We start from the raw sequence: 17,205 nt of genomic DNA on the forward strand, positions 1-17,205 counted from the left end.
AGAAAAGGCTACAGAAAGTAGTGGAAAGTCTTGACTGTATTACTGGAGTAAACCACACAAATTCAATGCTCTCTATGTTCAGAATAAAAAGCTACCCCAGGGCAGGTTCAACTTGAAGGGTGGGCAAATGGGGATGTAGAGGTAGGCCTCTGTCAGATCTATGGATTATATTCTGTGAAAGAGATTGTGGATGGATAAGCATTGGTTTGCTGGTCTGTGTCCCAATGCTTTGTGTATTGGGGAAGGGTCCAGGCAGGAATCCAATGATCCCCAGTTGAAACCTGTGGAACATTCAGGCTGCTTTTCAAGCAGTAGGAGGAACAGGAAGCTGAAAATAGGCACAACACCTGGGAGACCCAAGAGAGTCCCAGCTACCTCAGCTGTTGTGTACAATCTATTGCAGGGCCTACCTTCCCTGCCTCTCAGTATGCGAGGGAAAGCGAGTTTCCCCCACCTAATTCTAACTAAGAGCTGATGGAGGGGGGTCTGTGGCTTCCCTGAGGGAGAAAATAGGAAAAAATAACTATGCTTCTCAAAAGAGAAGAGTCCCTGTACCCAATAATGAAGAGTACAGGAGCAAGATCTCAACTGCAGGGAGGTTCTCTCCTCTTCCACCTAGAAACTGAGGGGGGGGGGGGAATCCTTTTCTTATCATATGACCCTGCCTTCTGAAAAGGAGTTAACCCCTTCCTGTATGCTCCACTGTGCATACCTCACTGTGCAAGAAGAAATCTTTGCAGTGATTGCACTGATCCCAAAATAAGATCTTTGGAATGGCAGGATACAACAGATGATGAGTTATTCTTCTTTCTCTATTGCTGTCTGAGTGTCAAGAAGAAATCTATAAGAATACTGTAGGAAGAAGTGAATATTGCTTATCACTGTTTCTCCTCCTCTTTTCTATCAATTTGCTGCACTGATAATGTCACACAGAATATTGGAGCAAGAATTCTCCATTCTGCCGAGTTCCTTTTGCACAGGAATTGTATGTCGGTCAGGAACATCAGTCTGGTATTGTATTCATGCTTATGCTATAGAACCAGCTCCTCTGTAAATAAGAATTAATAATGTCAAGTATTCAACATCACCTAAAGAATTCTGGGCTTGGCACAATGGATAGATATATAATGTACCATTGCAGCATATTCAAAGGCCCAAAATAAAAGGAATTGGGCATGGCGCCCCACAGCTCCTTTTGGGGGTGAGGGTAAACAGTGCAATGTCATGCCAAGCATGTTTCCATGGGAATTTGGAGAAAAGGCCATTTGTCTGACTTTTGCAGTTGGTATGCATAGAGAACAAAGTGGAATTAATTCATCTAAAGGGTTCAATACATCATGCTCATTGTACATTTTTGCAGCTTGTCCAAAGGACTGTGGTTACAAATTCATTTTTCCGCTCAGCCTCTTTAAACTTGTTCCACTTGGTGCTCAATGCACGGTGGCTACAAAGCTCAGTATTCTGGGAGAACACATTCATCTGTGCATTAATTAACAGCCACCCAAATTTCAAAACTTGTAGACAATGACCTACAATTTAGAAAATACCAAAAGCTGCTTCCCTTCAAAGCTGACCTTCAGAGTTGTTGTTTTTCCTTTCACATATACATATGTGCTCACTGTGCATCACCTTGGCCACACATATTAATGCTCATGGAGAAGAGCCATAGCTCAGTGACAGAGCATCTGCTTTGCATGCAGAAAGTCCCTGGTTCAATACCCAGTATCTCCAAGTAGGGCTGGAAATGTTGTCTGCCTAAAACTCTAGAGAGCTGTGGCCAGTCAGCGTGGACAATACTAATCCAGACAGACCAACACGAAGCTGTCTTATTTTGAATCAGACTATGTTTTTGCACTGTTCTTTCCTTAGGCACTCTTATCACATACTAGCACTTTTCACAAAGCAAAAGCCCTATTTGGAGATTGGGGGTGGGGATGGAATAAAGCATGCAGTGAGCATGAATGGCCTCCACCCCCAACATCCCTGCGTGTACCTGCCCTGCCAGCTCCACTGGACCTTCCCACGCTGAGCAGGAAGGTCTGAAAGGGTATTCTAAGCACATTTGATGTAATGCTATTAGAAGCCTTTCTGCAATCAGGAACATTGCATGGTTGGAGTTCCGAAGAGCACGGAGGATTCTAAGCGCATTCAGCTGAGCACACAAAGAATCCCGTTTCAGTTCTTCCACCCAATGAGCAGGAAGGTCTGATTCTTTAGCCCGAAGGGATAGTTATGTTGGCAGCAGGGCTAGTGCTTGCTGCTCTGCTCCTCCCTCAACACATTTTCAGGTGAACGCTTTAATAGGGTTAAAATCACAGGCTGTTATATTATAAATGACCCTGCATAAATAATAAGCTTTCTTCCTCATGGGCACAGAAATCAATGGTCTCTTCTAATGGACATTAAACATTTCACCATGGGAGACTTCTGGGTTTGCGCCTCCGGTAATGGCGGAATTCCTCTGATCGGGAGGAATTTGCTTCGTGGGAATCCGGGTCTGGCCGCCACGGCAAAGGCGGAGACCCACTAGAAATCACAGGCGGGTGAAGCCTGTGAACGTGGGATTCGGCTGGCACCTTTTGCGCCTCCCCTACTCGCAGGGAGACCCGGTTTCGGGGATCCGGAGCGACGTGGGGTGAGCGGCGCGGTGCTTCGAATTGACTGCTTATTCCACAGAGCGAAGCCGCATAGCTGTTGCCGGAGAGCGCTGACTTTTTCCTGTGGACAATTTGATCTTAAAGTAACTACCCGTGAGTAGAGCGGAGAATTGGATTTTTAAACGTCTTAATTTGGTGCCGAAACGGGGAGGTCTAAAACAGGAAGCCCACCTTCCCCTTTTGTAAATAGATTGAAGCAATGAGGATGCAAGCTGAAGTCACGGAAAGTCTATTGTAAAGGACTAAATTTTCATCAGTAAAAAATACTAAACCCCCCTTGGTGGCAGGAGAAGAGGGGGGAAAGTTTTGGACTGAGTATACCTGCAGGAGAGAGCGAACAGAGTTAATATACCACCGCTCCAATCCTGGAAACGGGCTGCCAATCAGGACTGACCGTGATTAGCACGTTCACTGATAGTTAGTTAAATAAGAGGAATACATTGTTTCCATTGTCTCCATCTGCATTTAAAAAGGAGTAAAAGTAACAGAAAATTGAAACTAACTTTATTGTTTGAATTGAGTTTAAAAGGACTAATACAAATAGAAACTGTTTCCCTCTAGAGGAACTGTTTCCCTCTAGAGGAAGCCTTTGAAACTGTCACAAGATTTGAGCTGGGGGAATTTCCAGCTGCAAGATAAAACCTGGGAGATTCTGGGGACCTTGAATCAGTTAAGAATGTTGACAGAAGAGGCCTTAGTGGTTATATTATGTAAGATAAGTGACTCACTGGAACAGCTTCACAAAAAGGTGGATGTGGTAACTAATAAAATCGACAATTTGGGACAAAAAGTGAACACCAATATAGAAACTATTCAGAAACTGACACAGGAATCTACTCTGACATGGCAAACTGCGGAGAAGGCTAGGGAGAAAGTTACTGCCGTTGAACCTAAAGTAACACAATTGGAGAGAGAGAGAGTCCCAGCCTTACAGATGCAATTTGATGACCATAAGTTGATGCCTGCTATGATTGAATTTAAAGAAAATCAGATTCCGAGGATCAGAGCCCTACCTGAACTGGAGAAGGAAAGTTTGATAGATTTCCTCACACAGGAATTTGATGACTTTTGGGACCGGGACTTGGGTCAAGAAGAGATTAAAACTGTGAGGGCCTTCGGACTTGGAAGAGGAGGGAAAAAAGAGAAGAACAAAATAAGAGACTGTTGGAACTACCAGAGGAATTTAGAAGAACAACAGTTAAGAGTGGAAATTTTGAAAGACGTTTTGAAATACCTTTTGGATCTTAGATTTAACTACAGAGATTTGGTTGCCCCGTCGAGAAGGAATAAAATTATCTTTAGGTGGGAGTTTCCCCAAGATCTACTCTTTAGCCTCAAAGGAAGGAAAATGAAAATAAGATCAGTGGAAGACAAAGTAAAGTTCATGTATAAATATGAAGAAGACTCGCAGAAGGGACTTGGAAAAGAGTTAAGAGCATCGGACAGAAGATCACCAGGTTGATGGACTATAGGGAATTGGCGGATTTGACTGGCAGAATCCGGGACCAGGGAGAAGAGTCGGTGGAAGAAGATTGGAAAAAGATTAAAGACTATTTATAAAAATATTGTAAAATTAATGAGTGTTAGAAAAATGTTGGAAAGGAGTTATATGGCTTTAGTAGAAATGTTACAAGGAATTAAGTACAAATGGATTATTAGAGTATTAAAGGGAAAATAAGGTTAAAATATGTTAAGACAATTATATATTAAAGGGAAAAATAAGGTTAGAATATGTTAAGATAAATTACAGGACAGAAAACAGAGGAAGATGGAAAGGAATTGCTGAAACAGTTAATTAAAGTGGAATACAAAAAGGGAGGTGTGAGGAGGTCGTTGAAACAAGTAAATGAAAGTTAAGATACTGAACTTATTAGATGTGTTTTAAATTGTGTTTGTTTGGTTTTGTTAATTTAATGTTTTGGGGTTGGTGTTGTGTGGTGTTTTTGTTTTTGTATTGTATTGTATTGTTTTGTTTAATTCTTTTTCTTTCTTTTGTAGTCTTTAAAATGTTAATAAATATTATTTTTAAAAAAGGGAGGGGGAAAAATAAACATTTCACCATGAAAGTCATACCATTATTCCAAAAGGAGATAATACATATACTCAGCTATTTCTTTGCCTCCTTTGTAAACGCCATGAGGTTTATTATTATCATTATTCAGGGCAACTGTTTGGCTACATCTTTTGTAACCCTGTATGTAGTTGCTGTTGGTTCAAAAAGCTATACAAATAATACCAAATACCAAAGTACAACTGCCAAACAGGCTGAGCAAACAACATTAGTTGCTCCCCACCCCTGTTTCTGAAAGGGATAGTTCCATCTGAGATGTGGGAAAATGAGTTATAAAAGGGTTGATTTTAAGCCGGGATTAGTGAAACATGACTCTAAGACAATCTGGCACATGTCGTAAGTCAACATTCATATGCAGGTTTTGGTAAGCCAACACCATGGTGAAAACGTTTGCCGCAAGTCTTCATACCAAACAGTTAAGCTACACACCCGGCAAAATAAGTAATTCTAGGACTAAACTGCTGCAGTCAAGAGACAGCAATTTTTAAGCTTACCCATGTGAAACAACAACAATCAAACCACCCACTCAGCACAAACTAGCACATTAAGGAGAAAGCTAATGTTTATTTTACATGGAGGAATGTTCAAAATGTGACACAAACGCATGCACCCCATTTAAAACTGCAAAATTGCACAGTCCCAAAAAGACTTTCCAACCTAATTTTGGTGGATGTTTGTAGATCAACCCTTGGTCAATGTCATATTTTGGAAAGCCTAGCTTTTCAGATACCATGCTGTCCAGTTAACTTGGAAGATGTAGCAACCAAAGAATAGATGGGTACAGATGACCACTTTTGCCATATTAAAATTGATTCACAGCCAATTAAGGAGCAAGAGGCTCCAAGATTGGCCTGAAATTCATGCTTCAGACATACCATAGTTTTTGCTCTATAAGACGCACCCAACCATAAGACGCACCTAGTTCTAGAAGAGGAGAACAAGAAAAAAAAAGTTCTCTCCCTCTCTGCGCAGTGCCCCTTCAGCAAACCGGCAGGAGAAGCGGAGCCCCTTCCATTTCTCCTCCCGCTTTGCAGAAGGGGCGCTGCTCCCTTTCTCTGCGAAAGCAACGCAAAGCCTCCTGAGCACAGCGGGAGCGCACCAATCCCTCTTGGTCTCCTGGCTTCAGCGAAAGCTGTGCAGCCTGCATTCACTCCATAAGACGCACACACATTTCCCCTTACTTTTTAGGAGGGGGAAAGTGTGTCGTATAGAGCGAAAAATACAGTAATTAATCCAGGTCTCCACTGGTGGTTATGATTCAGCCAGTCATGCTGCTGTCAACAATAAGAACAGTAGGTCCTTGGGCTTGATTACTGGGTTTGTGTCAATTTCCAGCACTAATAGGGCTATGGATTGGTTGGGCTTTAATTCCAAGCTTATTATGCAAACAAATATTTCCCCAGAGTTTTACACTGTGTTGCAGGCCCACCATGCATGCAAAAAGAACCATAATTCCAACAGCCTTTCCAACATAATGGGGACAATGTCTTACTTATATTAGACAGTTGCACTGGGAACCAATGGCAGCGGAGAAGGACCTTAAGGCATGCCTCTTGAAGGTGGGTAGAGATTGTCTTTAATGTGTGCAGGGGACTTAAGCTTGTCAGGTTTGTGTTTTTTTGTGCGGCTGCCTGTGCTTGCAAGAGACACAGAACATACTCACTTATTAAGTTGGCACTTCAAAGCACACGCTGAGGTTTGGTTGAGAAAACATCACCTCTGAACCTTCCAAGTCTACAAGTTCCTTAGAAAGCTGTAGTTGGACAAGTTGCAATGTTTGTGATACTGGCAAATGCTGAGCCAAAGTGTAACAAATACCAAAAGGTATCTGGTTAACTGCTAGCCCCAGAAGAACCATTTCACTTTAAACTCTCCAGACAAGGCTCTACAGTAACTAGAAAAGAAAGGGTGCCACAATTGTTCCTGGATAGTCAAGATGAAGAACAGAACACCTATTTTGCAACAGAGGACCTTGAAATACTTATTATATGGAAACATCCTGTGATCTTTAATTAAAAACAGAATCACAACAAGAGATGCCTGTTGCTACAAAGGGGGAAATGTGCCTTTCTCCTTAGGTACTACGTCTTACACTTGCTTATTTTTCAAGCCAGGATACAATCTCCCACACCTTATTTTGGTTAGATGAGCACCACTAGTCAACAGCATTTGCTGAGATCTCATAACTAACATTTATCTTCTATTAGAAAAACAGTATGTCAATGAAATATGTGTGGGCAGGATGAAATTAACTACATATAAGAAATGCCACCTTGAAGTGGTTTCAATATTTTTTTCATTACTGCTTTTGTTCTGTTCTTTCAGTTCCCCTGACCTCCTTAATAGTTTTGTAACAGTTAAGAGGGAATCAAAGCAAAAATTTCACAGGGAAAAGAGAGATTTGATAATTTTTTATATTATTATTATTATTAGAAAACCAGAAGTTTTCAAACTTTCCTTTTTAAAAGGAACAAGTGACTTCCACATAATCTCTCTTAAAACCCCAAAAGGCTGATTACTCAAGGCTTAGCTAACCTAAAGATGGAAGAAAAAGAAGCAAATACTTTTATTCTTAGCAAAAAAGAAAAGAAAAGGGGGGTGTTAATGCAATATGGAAACAGTAAGACACTTTTTTAAAAAAATCATTCAACAGGTATTCCCTGCAGTGATGATGGACCACAGGAAATCTCAAGTTCTATGCATACAGCAACTCTAATTTTACTGCAGAAGAGTAGGCAACACCTCTGTCACCCAGTCTGCCACTCCAAAAGTACAGGGAACCAAATAGCAGACACACACCTTTGAAATGATGCTGAATTAAAATCTTAAAACAAAGCAAGCCTTCTTCATATTTTTGGTATATGAGGTAAGAAATAAAAGGAGAAATGCAGGGCAGATATTGCCATCATTACATTATCCTAATTTCCCATGGGTTTAAATTAAAGTGTGTTTTCAAGTTATGTAGTTGCTTAACATACCAAGAAAGCACAAAACTAGCTGGCCAACACCAATTCTTAGAATCACAGAATTGAGGGGGTATCTATTCTGGCCTCCGCTTCCTCAACAGATGGCTGTTCAGCTTCTGCCTGAATGGTTCCAGCAAAAGATCTTACCACCCAACTAGGTAATTGGTTGATCTGCTCTTGCCATGGAGACATTTATCCCATTGTTCAACCAAAATCTATCTTTCTATAATTTCAGCCAATTAAGTCTTTCCCTTTTAGGCATCAGAGAAAAAGTATTTACCTTATTCTAACCAACTGCCTCTCAGATATTTGGAGAGCGCTATCCTGTCTTCCCCCTCAGTCTTCTCTTCTCCACGTTGAATATACCTAGTTCCTTCAACCATCTCACAGGATTGTTTTTACTATTGATCACCTTTGTTGCTCATCTCTGAACCCATTCCAATTTGTCTATATCCTTCTTAGTGTGAAAACTAAGGTTCTACTAATGCAGCCTAAAATCACATTAATTGTTTTTGTAGCTGCATCACACTGCTGGCTCATGGTCACTTTGTCATCTGCTACAATCCTGAGATCATATACTACTGCAAAGTCACGTATACCCCAACCTATGCGGGTTAATTTGCCTAGATGCAGAACTTGTTAGTTGCAGCCCAGCCTTCCCTTCTATCAAGATCATTGTATTACTTTCTTCTGAGGCGTTAGCTAGCCATCCCAGTTCTGTGTCATCTGTAAATCTGATGAGGATTCCTACCTGCCTTCTAACCTATTGGTAAAAGGATTAAAGATTACTAGACCCAACCTCCCTCCTGTTTGATGAGGAACCATTAATGAGCACTCTGTTTGATGAGGAACCATTAATGAGTGTGGTGGAGTCTCCTTCTTTGGAGGTCTTTAAGCAGAGGCTTGACAACCATATGTCAGGAGTGCTCTGATGGTGTTTCCTGCTTGGCAGGGGGTTGGACTCGATGGCCCTTGTGGTCTCTTCCAACTCTATGATTCTATGATTCAATATGGTTTTCCAGCCAGCTGTGAATCTACCTGATGGTACTATCACGTGGCCCACATGCAGTCGGTTTGCAAACCAAAGGGGGCTTTGTCAAATGCCATGTTGAAATCAAGTTAAATTACAATCATGACATTCCTACAATCTACATGATAAAAAGAGATTAGTCTGGCAGACTTTATTCTTGAGAAAGTCATGCTGGCAAGAAGAAGAAGAGGAGGAGGAGGGAGGAGGGAAGGGAGGAAGGAAGGAAGGAAGGAAGGAAGGAAGGAAGGAAGGAAGGAAGGAAGGGAGGAAAAGTTATGCTGGTTCCTACTAATCACTAAAGTTGCTTATATATTTCTTACAAATTGACTCCTCTATAATCTGTTCTATTACCTTTTTAGATATTGAAGTCAGGCTGACCTGTCTGTTAGTTTCTCAGATCTTTGAAAGTTGGGACACTTGCCCATGGTACCTGTTCTTCAGAATTTCTTAAAAGATTATAAAAAGAGACCCTGATAGTACACCAGCAAGTTCCTTAAAATGCAAGTCATCTGGCTTTAAAGATATGCACTCATTTAAAGAAGCTAGGCACTGCCTGGCCAGCTCCTTATCAATCTTAAAATGAAGTCCTACCCCCATACCAGTTATATTACTTATGTAAGGTTGCACCCCTTTTTGGAAATAAAACAGGGGCAAAATAGGAATTTTTGCCTTCTCTTCATCATTTGTTAACATTTCACCATCCTTACTGAACAACTTCACATTAAATTTTGTGTGTAATTGTGTCAATCCTTCTTTTACTGGATACTGGGGGGAGGAGGGTAATCTCATGTTATCCTGTATAACAGGTAGCCTAAGCAAAAAGCAGGTACAGCCACAGACATCCGTATAAGTTATCACCAGCTGGTAATAAGCCTGCATTGGGTAAGTGGATCAAATCCTGTTTGAACTTGGTGCTAATTCAGATAAATAATTTGCTGAAAAAATTTCAGAATGTGTGACAAGGAGTCACTCCTTTGTGGAATGCAGCTGCCACATTGGAACATAATGGTTCAAGGGTTTAATTGCTACTTGGCCACCAGAGCATTTCCCCACCTCCAGATCATCAGTCAAACCCGTCACTACAATCAGCAGGAAGAAGTCAAGGCTACCTGGTAGCCTATTAAATAAATGGCTTCCGTCAACTTCCTAATGAGCAGGTTTCAGCTGAAAAAACCCACAACTCTGCTTCCTTCACAGATTCAGTGTGCAGAGAGAGAGAGAGAGAGAGTGATAGAGAGAGAGAGCTTCCAGGGGTGAAGGCAAACCACTACATTAGTAGCACTACATTAGCAACATAAGCCTGGGCAGTGCGTATGGAGGTCCTGGGCTGCCCAGACAACAAGGCCCCCTTTCTCAGACTTGCTGATGTGGTCCAAAGGAAAGCAGAGCAATATGTTTGGCAGCAGCTTGGCTGCAGGAGATGCTGGAAGGAAGCATACAAGGTGCCATCCAATCGTCTTAGGGGCTCTACTCCGGATTTGTGTAGGGTTTACTCCTTAGCCTTTTCTTCTCCCGAAAATATCCTGCAAGGCAGTGAAGGTTTAGGGTAAGTTTTCCTTCTCTTAGATGGGCTATCTTCCCAGGTTGATGAGTCCCATCTGCCCTTAAGCAGACAGAAAAGGATGCTAAAAAAATAATTTGAGGAACACATTGCTAAAAACATTGAGACATTAGATGTAAAGTCAAGGAGCTCTTTATATTGTTATATGGCTCAGGAGTTGGTTAAGTTGCATAAAACAAAGAGTAGGGATGAATGGACAGTTCTCTGAATGGAGAGTAGAAGTGGACTTCCCCAAGGTTCAGTATTTTAAACTGTGCATTTTAACTACTTCTTCTTCTTCTTCTTCTTCTTCTTCTTCTTCTTCTTCTTCTTCTCCTTCTTCTCCTTCTTCTTCTTCTTCATATTTATATCCTGTCCATCAGGATGGGCTTCCCCACCCAATCAAGAGTTAGGAGTGAGAAATGAGGTGGCCTAGTTTTCTGATGATATTAAATTCTTCAGTCATTAATACAAAAATAGTGAATAGCTCCAAAAGGATGTCTTCAAACCAAGTGAATGGTTAAATGGCAAATGCAGTTCAATGTAAACAAGTGTAAAGTGAGGCATGTTGGGGCAAAATATATTAATTTCACATATGTGCTCATGGGGTCTGAACTGGCAGTGACAGACTAGGGACAAGACCTTGGAGTCATAGTAGATGATAGCTCAATGAAGATGTCAACCCAGTTGTGTGGTGGCTGTGAAAGAGGAAATTCCATGCTAGGGATCATTAGGAAAGGGTTTTAAAATAAAACTGCCAATATCATCATGCTGTTATACAAATCTATGGCAAGGCAGTATTTGGAATACTGTACAGTGGTACCTCAGGTTACATACGCTTCAGGTTACAGACTCCGCTAACCCAGAAATAGTACCTCGGGTTAAGAACTTTGCTTCAGGATGAGAACAGATATCATGTTCCGGTGGCATGGCAGCAGTGGGAGGCCCCATTAGCTAAAGTGGTGCTTCAGGTTAAGAACAGTTTCAGGTTAAGTACAGACCTCCGGAACGAATTAAGCTCTTAACCCGAGGTACCACTGTACACATTTCTGGTCGCCTCGCCTCAAAAAGGATATTATATAGCTGGAAAAGGCAACCAAAACTATCAAGGAAATGGAGCAACTCCTGCCTGTGAAGAAATGTTGCAGCATTTGGGTCTTTTTAGCCTAGAGAAAAGGCAAGAGGTGACATGATAGAATTTTATAAAATTATGCATGGCATGGGGAAAAGTGACAAGAGAAAAGTTTTCTCATTCTCTCATAATGCTAGAACTCATGGCATCCAATGAAGCTAAAGGCTGGAAGATTCAAGCACAAAGACAGTACTCCACAGCACATAGATAAACTATGGAATGCAACCGAGATAGTGTTTAAGTTCATGGAGCAGAGGGCTAATAATGGCTACTAGTTGCAGGTGGTAAGGTTTCTGAATACCAGTTGCTTGAAACCACAGGAGAGGAGAGTGCTCTTTTACTCAAATCCTGCTTGTGGGTTTCCCACAGTAATCTGGTTGGCCACTGTGAGAACAGGATGCTGGATGAGATGGGCCACTGGCTTGATCCAGCAGGCACTTCCTACATTCTGCTATAAAGTCAAGGCTTCCTTCTTCCCGCATCCCCTAAATCTGCTCCAGAGTCCCCCAACTCTCCATAGCATATTTTGAGGGTGCTTAGGGGAGAAGAGAGGAAAGTGAAGTCTCTGTTGTGAGGGTGGAAATCCATTCTGCTCACGTACAGGCAGCACTAGACACAACCCTATATAAGACACTGCTTGTTATTTGCAAATAGTCAATATGAGCATAGTCCATAGACACATATTTTGAAGAAAGAAAAACTTGGAAGATTAACCCCCTTAGATAAAGAGGCAGGGAGAAAATGCTGTTATTTTGATACATGAAGTTAAGAGGAGATGATTAATAGTGTGAACAACAAAAATAAACCGCAGAAAAGACTCTCCCTTTAATCTGGAGGATCATCTCAGTACAGTAGGTATGCTTACCTATGTGCCATTTCTTTTTTAAATAGAAAATCACATTCCTTTATCTTTTGTAGTCATCATACACACAGTCACATGACCATGTTTTCAAGTGTCCAAAAGAGCTGAGTGCCAAAACAGATCATATGTAATATTTTCAAGAAAAAGATCCAAATAGCAATAGCTGCCATAAAGAATTTCTTCACTGATATCAGTCCCCAAATCTCTTTAACTGAAGCTCTGTAGGGAAATGGTTTTAATGAGATTTAAACCACAGCTGAAAGAACCTTTTAGCTGATGAGTAATGCAAAGGAAGCAAGTAACAGAAGCATCACAAAGCCAAAACCCATTATACAGCAGTAACAAAGACGCATTGTTTAAATGGGTAAGGGGAAGTAAAGTAGCCTTGAGACAGATGGATGATGTGGCCCTAATGACTTTTAAAGTGCAGAAACTAGCAGCAAAAGTAGAGACACTAAGTTAATAAAGAGGCTAAGCAGTGTGCAACGCACAATATCCATTAGCTTTGCCAGACTAACACCAAGAGCCATGAATGGCTATTCCTTTAAGCGGTTGCTTTCAAGTGCAGTTTGACAGAGGCCAGGCTTAGCAAAGCTGCCCCCATCATTTACCCTCAAAGCAGCACTAACAGCCCATGCCTATAACTGTCCATTAACAGTATGCACCTTTTGTTTTGGGGCATTGTGAAAACAGAGTACTCCATAAAGGAGGCAAAGCTATAGAAAATCATTATGCACAGTGTCCTTCCCTCACCTTTTCCAGTCTACCCCTGTCACAAAGATAACATGATGTCGACTGCATGATGGATTCGCTCTGCCTCGTAATCAGCGGCTCCCATTATTGTTGGCAACGATTTTGCAGATGCCCTTTCCTTACATGTATTCCCAGTGCAAATGTGATCAATGCAGAAAGGGAATAACATAGTATTTTACTGGCACTTGTACTCTGCTGTGTACATCAATCACCCTGGTTAAGAAGAGGAGCAACAAGTTTCACCAGGTTAAAATGTTAAGCATATACCACCACCAGTGATGCCATTAGGCAGGCCCTGGGGCAAAATTCCACAGCACTCTTCAGCAGAATGAGTAGAAGCACCCATTACTATCAAAACAGTCCCCATAAGAACATAATCTAAAATTACCTAACTGTACTACTGTATCCTCTGCACATCTAGATCCACTTTTAAACACATATGTTCCTCTTCCTAGTTATGCTTCATTCTATTAAAAAGGAAAACATGAGTGATGTGATGGGAACTGATCCTCTTATGCTGTTATAAGATGTAAGGTGCAACATGATAGCCAAATCTAATCCTCAGTAGGCCAGTATGATGATGATGATGATGATGATGATGATGATGATAATGTTAACCATATTATGAACAATTCATGAAAACAAAATACTTTGGGCACTCAGCTTACTGAGAGATGAAGAGCTCAATTTTTCTCAAATAGATAAAAATGTACCAGTCTTGAGAGAGCCTACTTTAGAAATTATTGCTTTCACAATGCAAACTTGTCCTACAACCATTGACAGGGTTTTGCTGCTCTTCCAGCATAACTGATGGGAGCTAGGTGTATATATTAGCTTGTGGGTGGCGATGCTAACAAGACTAAGGGAGTGAACTGCACAACCAGCATGATATTCCCTCTGTAACTTGATAGGAAAGTTGATTTGATTTATGCTACACTTAAATAGTTTTCTGTGGTGAAGAAAATAAGACAAGTTACAAAATTATAACTGTGTGATCACTAGAAGAAAGGGGATACTTGTGACCATAAACAGAATATTCCTTAGGCCTTTTGACAAGTAGATAACTAGATATTTCTACAAAAACAAAAGTGAGGTATCTGATAATGCTACAGCCCAATCCTAAAATCCAAAGCTCCTTTCGGAACAAACCTCTTTAAACATGTTGTTCTGTTATTCCAATAGCATAAGTAGTTAATAATGGGATCAGGATGCAGGTATAACTCAGTAACTAAACTTTCATCTTGACAGACAACTGAGGCTCCTCAGTCATTAAACTTACATCTCAGCAGTCAAGTGTCTACTCGTCTGAACTACTGTGCCGGCAATGTGGTGCATAAAACTGAGAACAAGGATTGTTGTGCAACTGTAATATTGCAGAACTGTGGCACTGCAACTCTGATGAGGATTGGGACTGGGTTTACAACAGTATAGCAACTCCGATTCTTAATGCTGTTACACTGGAAATAACCACTACTGCCAGATGTGGTGTAATATAAGGTCATAAAGTGAAACAGAAAAGAACATGAGAAGATGTGCCAGAATGAACTGTGCCTGAAATGGTCACATCTCAGACACCAACATAAAGTCCATTTTTACTACCCCAGAACAAAAACTGCTAGAACTACCTTTATTATTTTTGTTCACTGTTGCGATTCTTAACTCCCTGTTATCAAGGACCCCAGCAATAGTCCTTGATAAGAATCGTAGGTATAAATTCTTACCCAAGTTCTTCATGTAATTATCCATGCAAGTCAACCTTAACACTACCATTACCACTACCATACATACCATACATACATCAAAGTGCCCAGAAAGAAGGTTTGGGAGGGACAAGTATAAGCTTTATTATATTTATTCACATCTTGCCCCAACAATGCACAACATTTCCAAGATAGATTTTGTTCCTATTGTGCATAAGGAGCAAGTGTTAGATTGTTCCACTGAGATTATAGGGGAAGACTTTTATTTGCAATACATTAACTGTGACCAATTAAATTCCTTTACAGGGGTATAACTGACTGGCCAGCCACTGTCCTTCATATTTTACAAAACACTTTTTCTTAATATAGAAAACATCTTTTCCAAAACAGAGATCCAATTTCTGTGTATGAAAAAGTAATGTATGAAGTGGCCTCAAGAAAAGTAAACAAGTGAGTGGTGATGCAAATATTTTTCATCCTCCCACATTATGAAGTTAGCTGCCAGATAGTCTATCACCTTTCCAGCATATGCATTTTAGAGTGAAAAAACAACACTAGAGCCACCATTCAACACATTATTGTGTTCTTTCCAACATGAAGCTACAAGTCTTAAAAAGCAGCATGTGAAGCAGTTCTCGAAGACCTAATAACATGCCTCCAACATAGTCTCTTGCTCTACCTGCATCAAATGTGGCCCCTCTTTCTACTTACATGCCTTAATGTGCCATAGCCATCACTTTACCAAAACATAAAGGTAAAGGTAAAGGTACCCCTGACCATTAGATCCAGTCATGACCGACTCTGGGGTTGTGGCGCTCATCTCATTTTAGTGGCCGAGGGAGCCGGCGTACAGCTTGCAGGTCATAAGAGGTAAATTGCTTTTAGGGAGGTTCATGATTACAACTGTATTTATTTTATTTAAAACACCAACAGAGGAAGATATGGGGGAAATGCTTAATATTCAGATAAAATGCAGGATGTGGAGAGAGGGATGCAAAGAGTCACTAAATGCGTAAAAAAAAAGGAAAGAAAACTAGCGGCATAAGAACAAACTGCTTTGTTTGATAACTGCTTGGCTGCCCTTAAATAAATACAACAATCACTGACAGCAGTGATGCAATGTCAAGCTAACCCACTCGCCTTCCCTCAACAGGCAAGCTTACAGATATCACACAAAAAGTCTTCAAGAACACAGGTCAAGACTGGAGAACTCAATTTCCTTGCCTTCAGTTCACTTTGAGCAGTATAAAGTTCAGGGCCATTTTGAACACAAGGGTTGCATGCCCTGCCTGGCCACTTTGGCTACAGCCCAGAGTTAAAAACCTGCACACATAAAAACATCCTGTGTAAATAGGCAATGGTGGGAGTCTTAGATGTTCTATCAAAGAGCAGCCTAAACAATACAAGAGTAAAAAAAAACAAAGGGAGCTAGGGTGAGAGACTACCTGTTCCAAGGAGGCAACCACAGAACAGATTTTGTCACACTCTCTGTGAGGGCACAGAGAAAAATGGTGGTGGGTAGGTGGGAATCCTTAAACACCACTTTCTCAGAAAAAGGGAGCTTTTTTGCGTCAGAAGCAGGAAAAGAGGAATTGAGGAAAAAACAAATGACCAGACAGCAATCTGGGATGTAGGAAAGACCTGAAGAGGAGGCAGTGCTAGGTGTCAAGGAATCTGGGAGGAAGGGGTGGTTTTCGGGGGACGCCTCGCCTCTCCAACCCCAACAAACTCGAAATGCGGTTCAGTTGCGAGAGGCACCCAGAAAAATATTTAAGTTGCATGTCAGGGTCTCCTGGCCTCATCCAGCACGAAGAGGGGACCTTCTCAGCAGGTGGCGGCGGCGGCGGCCTTTTGGGGTCCCCTGGGGCGGGGGGAGATGCTGCCTCTCCCCCTCGGGTGCTGCCTGGGGTGGGGGCTCCCTCTCCCCTCTCCTCCCGGGCCAGGCGCAGTGCGTAAGGCGGGAACCCTCCCTCCCTCGCTCCCTCCCCGCCCGGCTCCGAGCGAGTCCCGTCCTTACCTTTGTGCCCGCCGAAGGCCCCGTACCAGGAGAGCGAGAAGAGCGCGCAGAGGCAGCCGAGCAGCAGCGTGAGGAAGGTGCCATTGCGGAGCCTCATGTCCCCCGTCTCCTCGGCGATGGCTGCGGCTGGAGAGGCCGCATGTCCCGGGCGCTACGCGGCGGCCTCAGCCTCCCGGGCCCGGCAAGGAGAGGAGGCGGCGGCGGCGGCGGCGGCGGCGGCAGGGGCTGCCAGTGCCCGGGCGGGCAGGCGGGCGGGACTCGCCGCCCCCGCCTCCTCCTTCCCCTCCTCCTTCTTCTTCGGCGCCTCCGCCCGCTGCCCTCATGCACTGGCCGCGCCCCACCGGGCCGCCGGCTCCAGCAGGCAGCAGGGGCTGCTCTCGCCGCCGTTTGCCTTTCCCCGGGCCTGGAGGAGAGAGGGGGGCTGCCGTGCCGCCGAGGGAAGAGAAGGGGCGGAGATGATGGCAGCACCGTGTTAAA

The 17,205-nt window shown here is 42.4% G+C and overlaps 1 protein-coding gene and 1 long non-coding RNA gene across 2 annotated transcripts in view; one reads left to right on the top strand and one right to left on the bottom strand.

Moving 5' to 3' along the window:
• MGAT4B (alpha-1,3-mannosyl-glycoprotein 4-beta-N-acetylglucosaminyltransferase B) overlaps window positions 1-16,955 on the bottom strand; it is an 82,746-nt gene extending 65,791 nt beyond the window's left edge. The window contains exon 1 of the mRNA XM_079966486.1: window positions 16,729-16,955. Coding sequence (XP_079822612.1) covers window positions 16,729-16,825 — 97 coding nt within the window. The 5' untranslated portion in view covers window positions 16,826-16,955. The remainder of the gene's footprint in view (window positions 1-16,728) is intronic.
• Window positions 2,204-7,520, top strand: LOC307209789. Its single transcript, XR_013835776.1, has 3 exons — window positions 2,204-2,288; window positions 6,132-6,287; window positions 7,382-7,520. It is a non-coding gene; the product is annotated as an uncharacterized lncRNA (long non-coding RNA).
• Window positions 16,956-17,205: the final 250 nt, after the last annotated feature.

The sequence above is a fragment of the Podarcis cretensis genome (genome assembly GCF_951804945.1).
Source record: "Podarcis cretensis genome assembly, chromosome: 2".
In the NCBI taxonomy this organism is placed as follows: domain Eukaryota; kingdom Metazoa; phylum Chordata; class Lepidosauria; order Squamata; family Lacertidae; genus Podarcis; species Podarcis cretensis.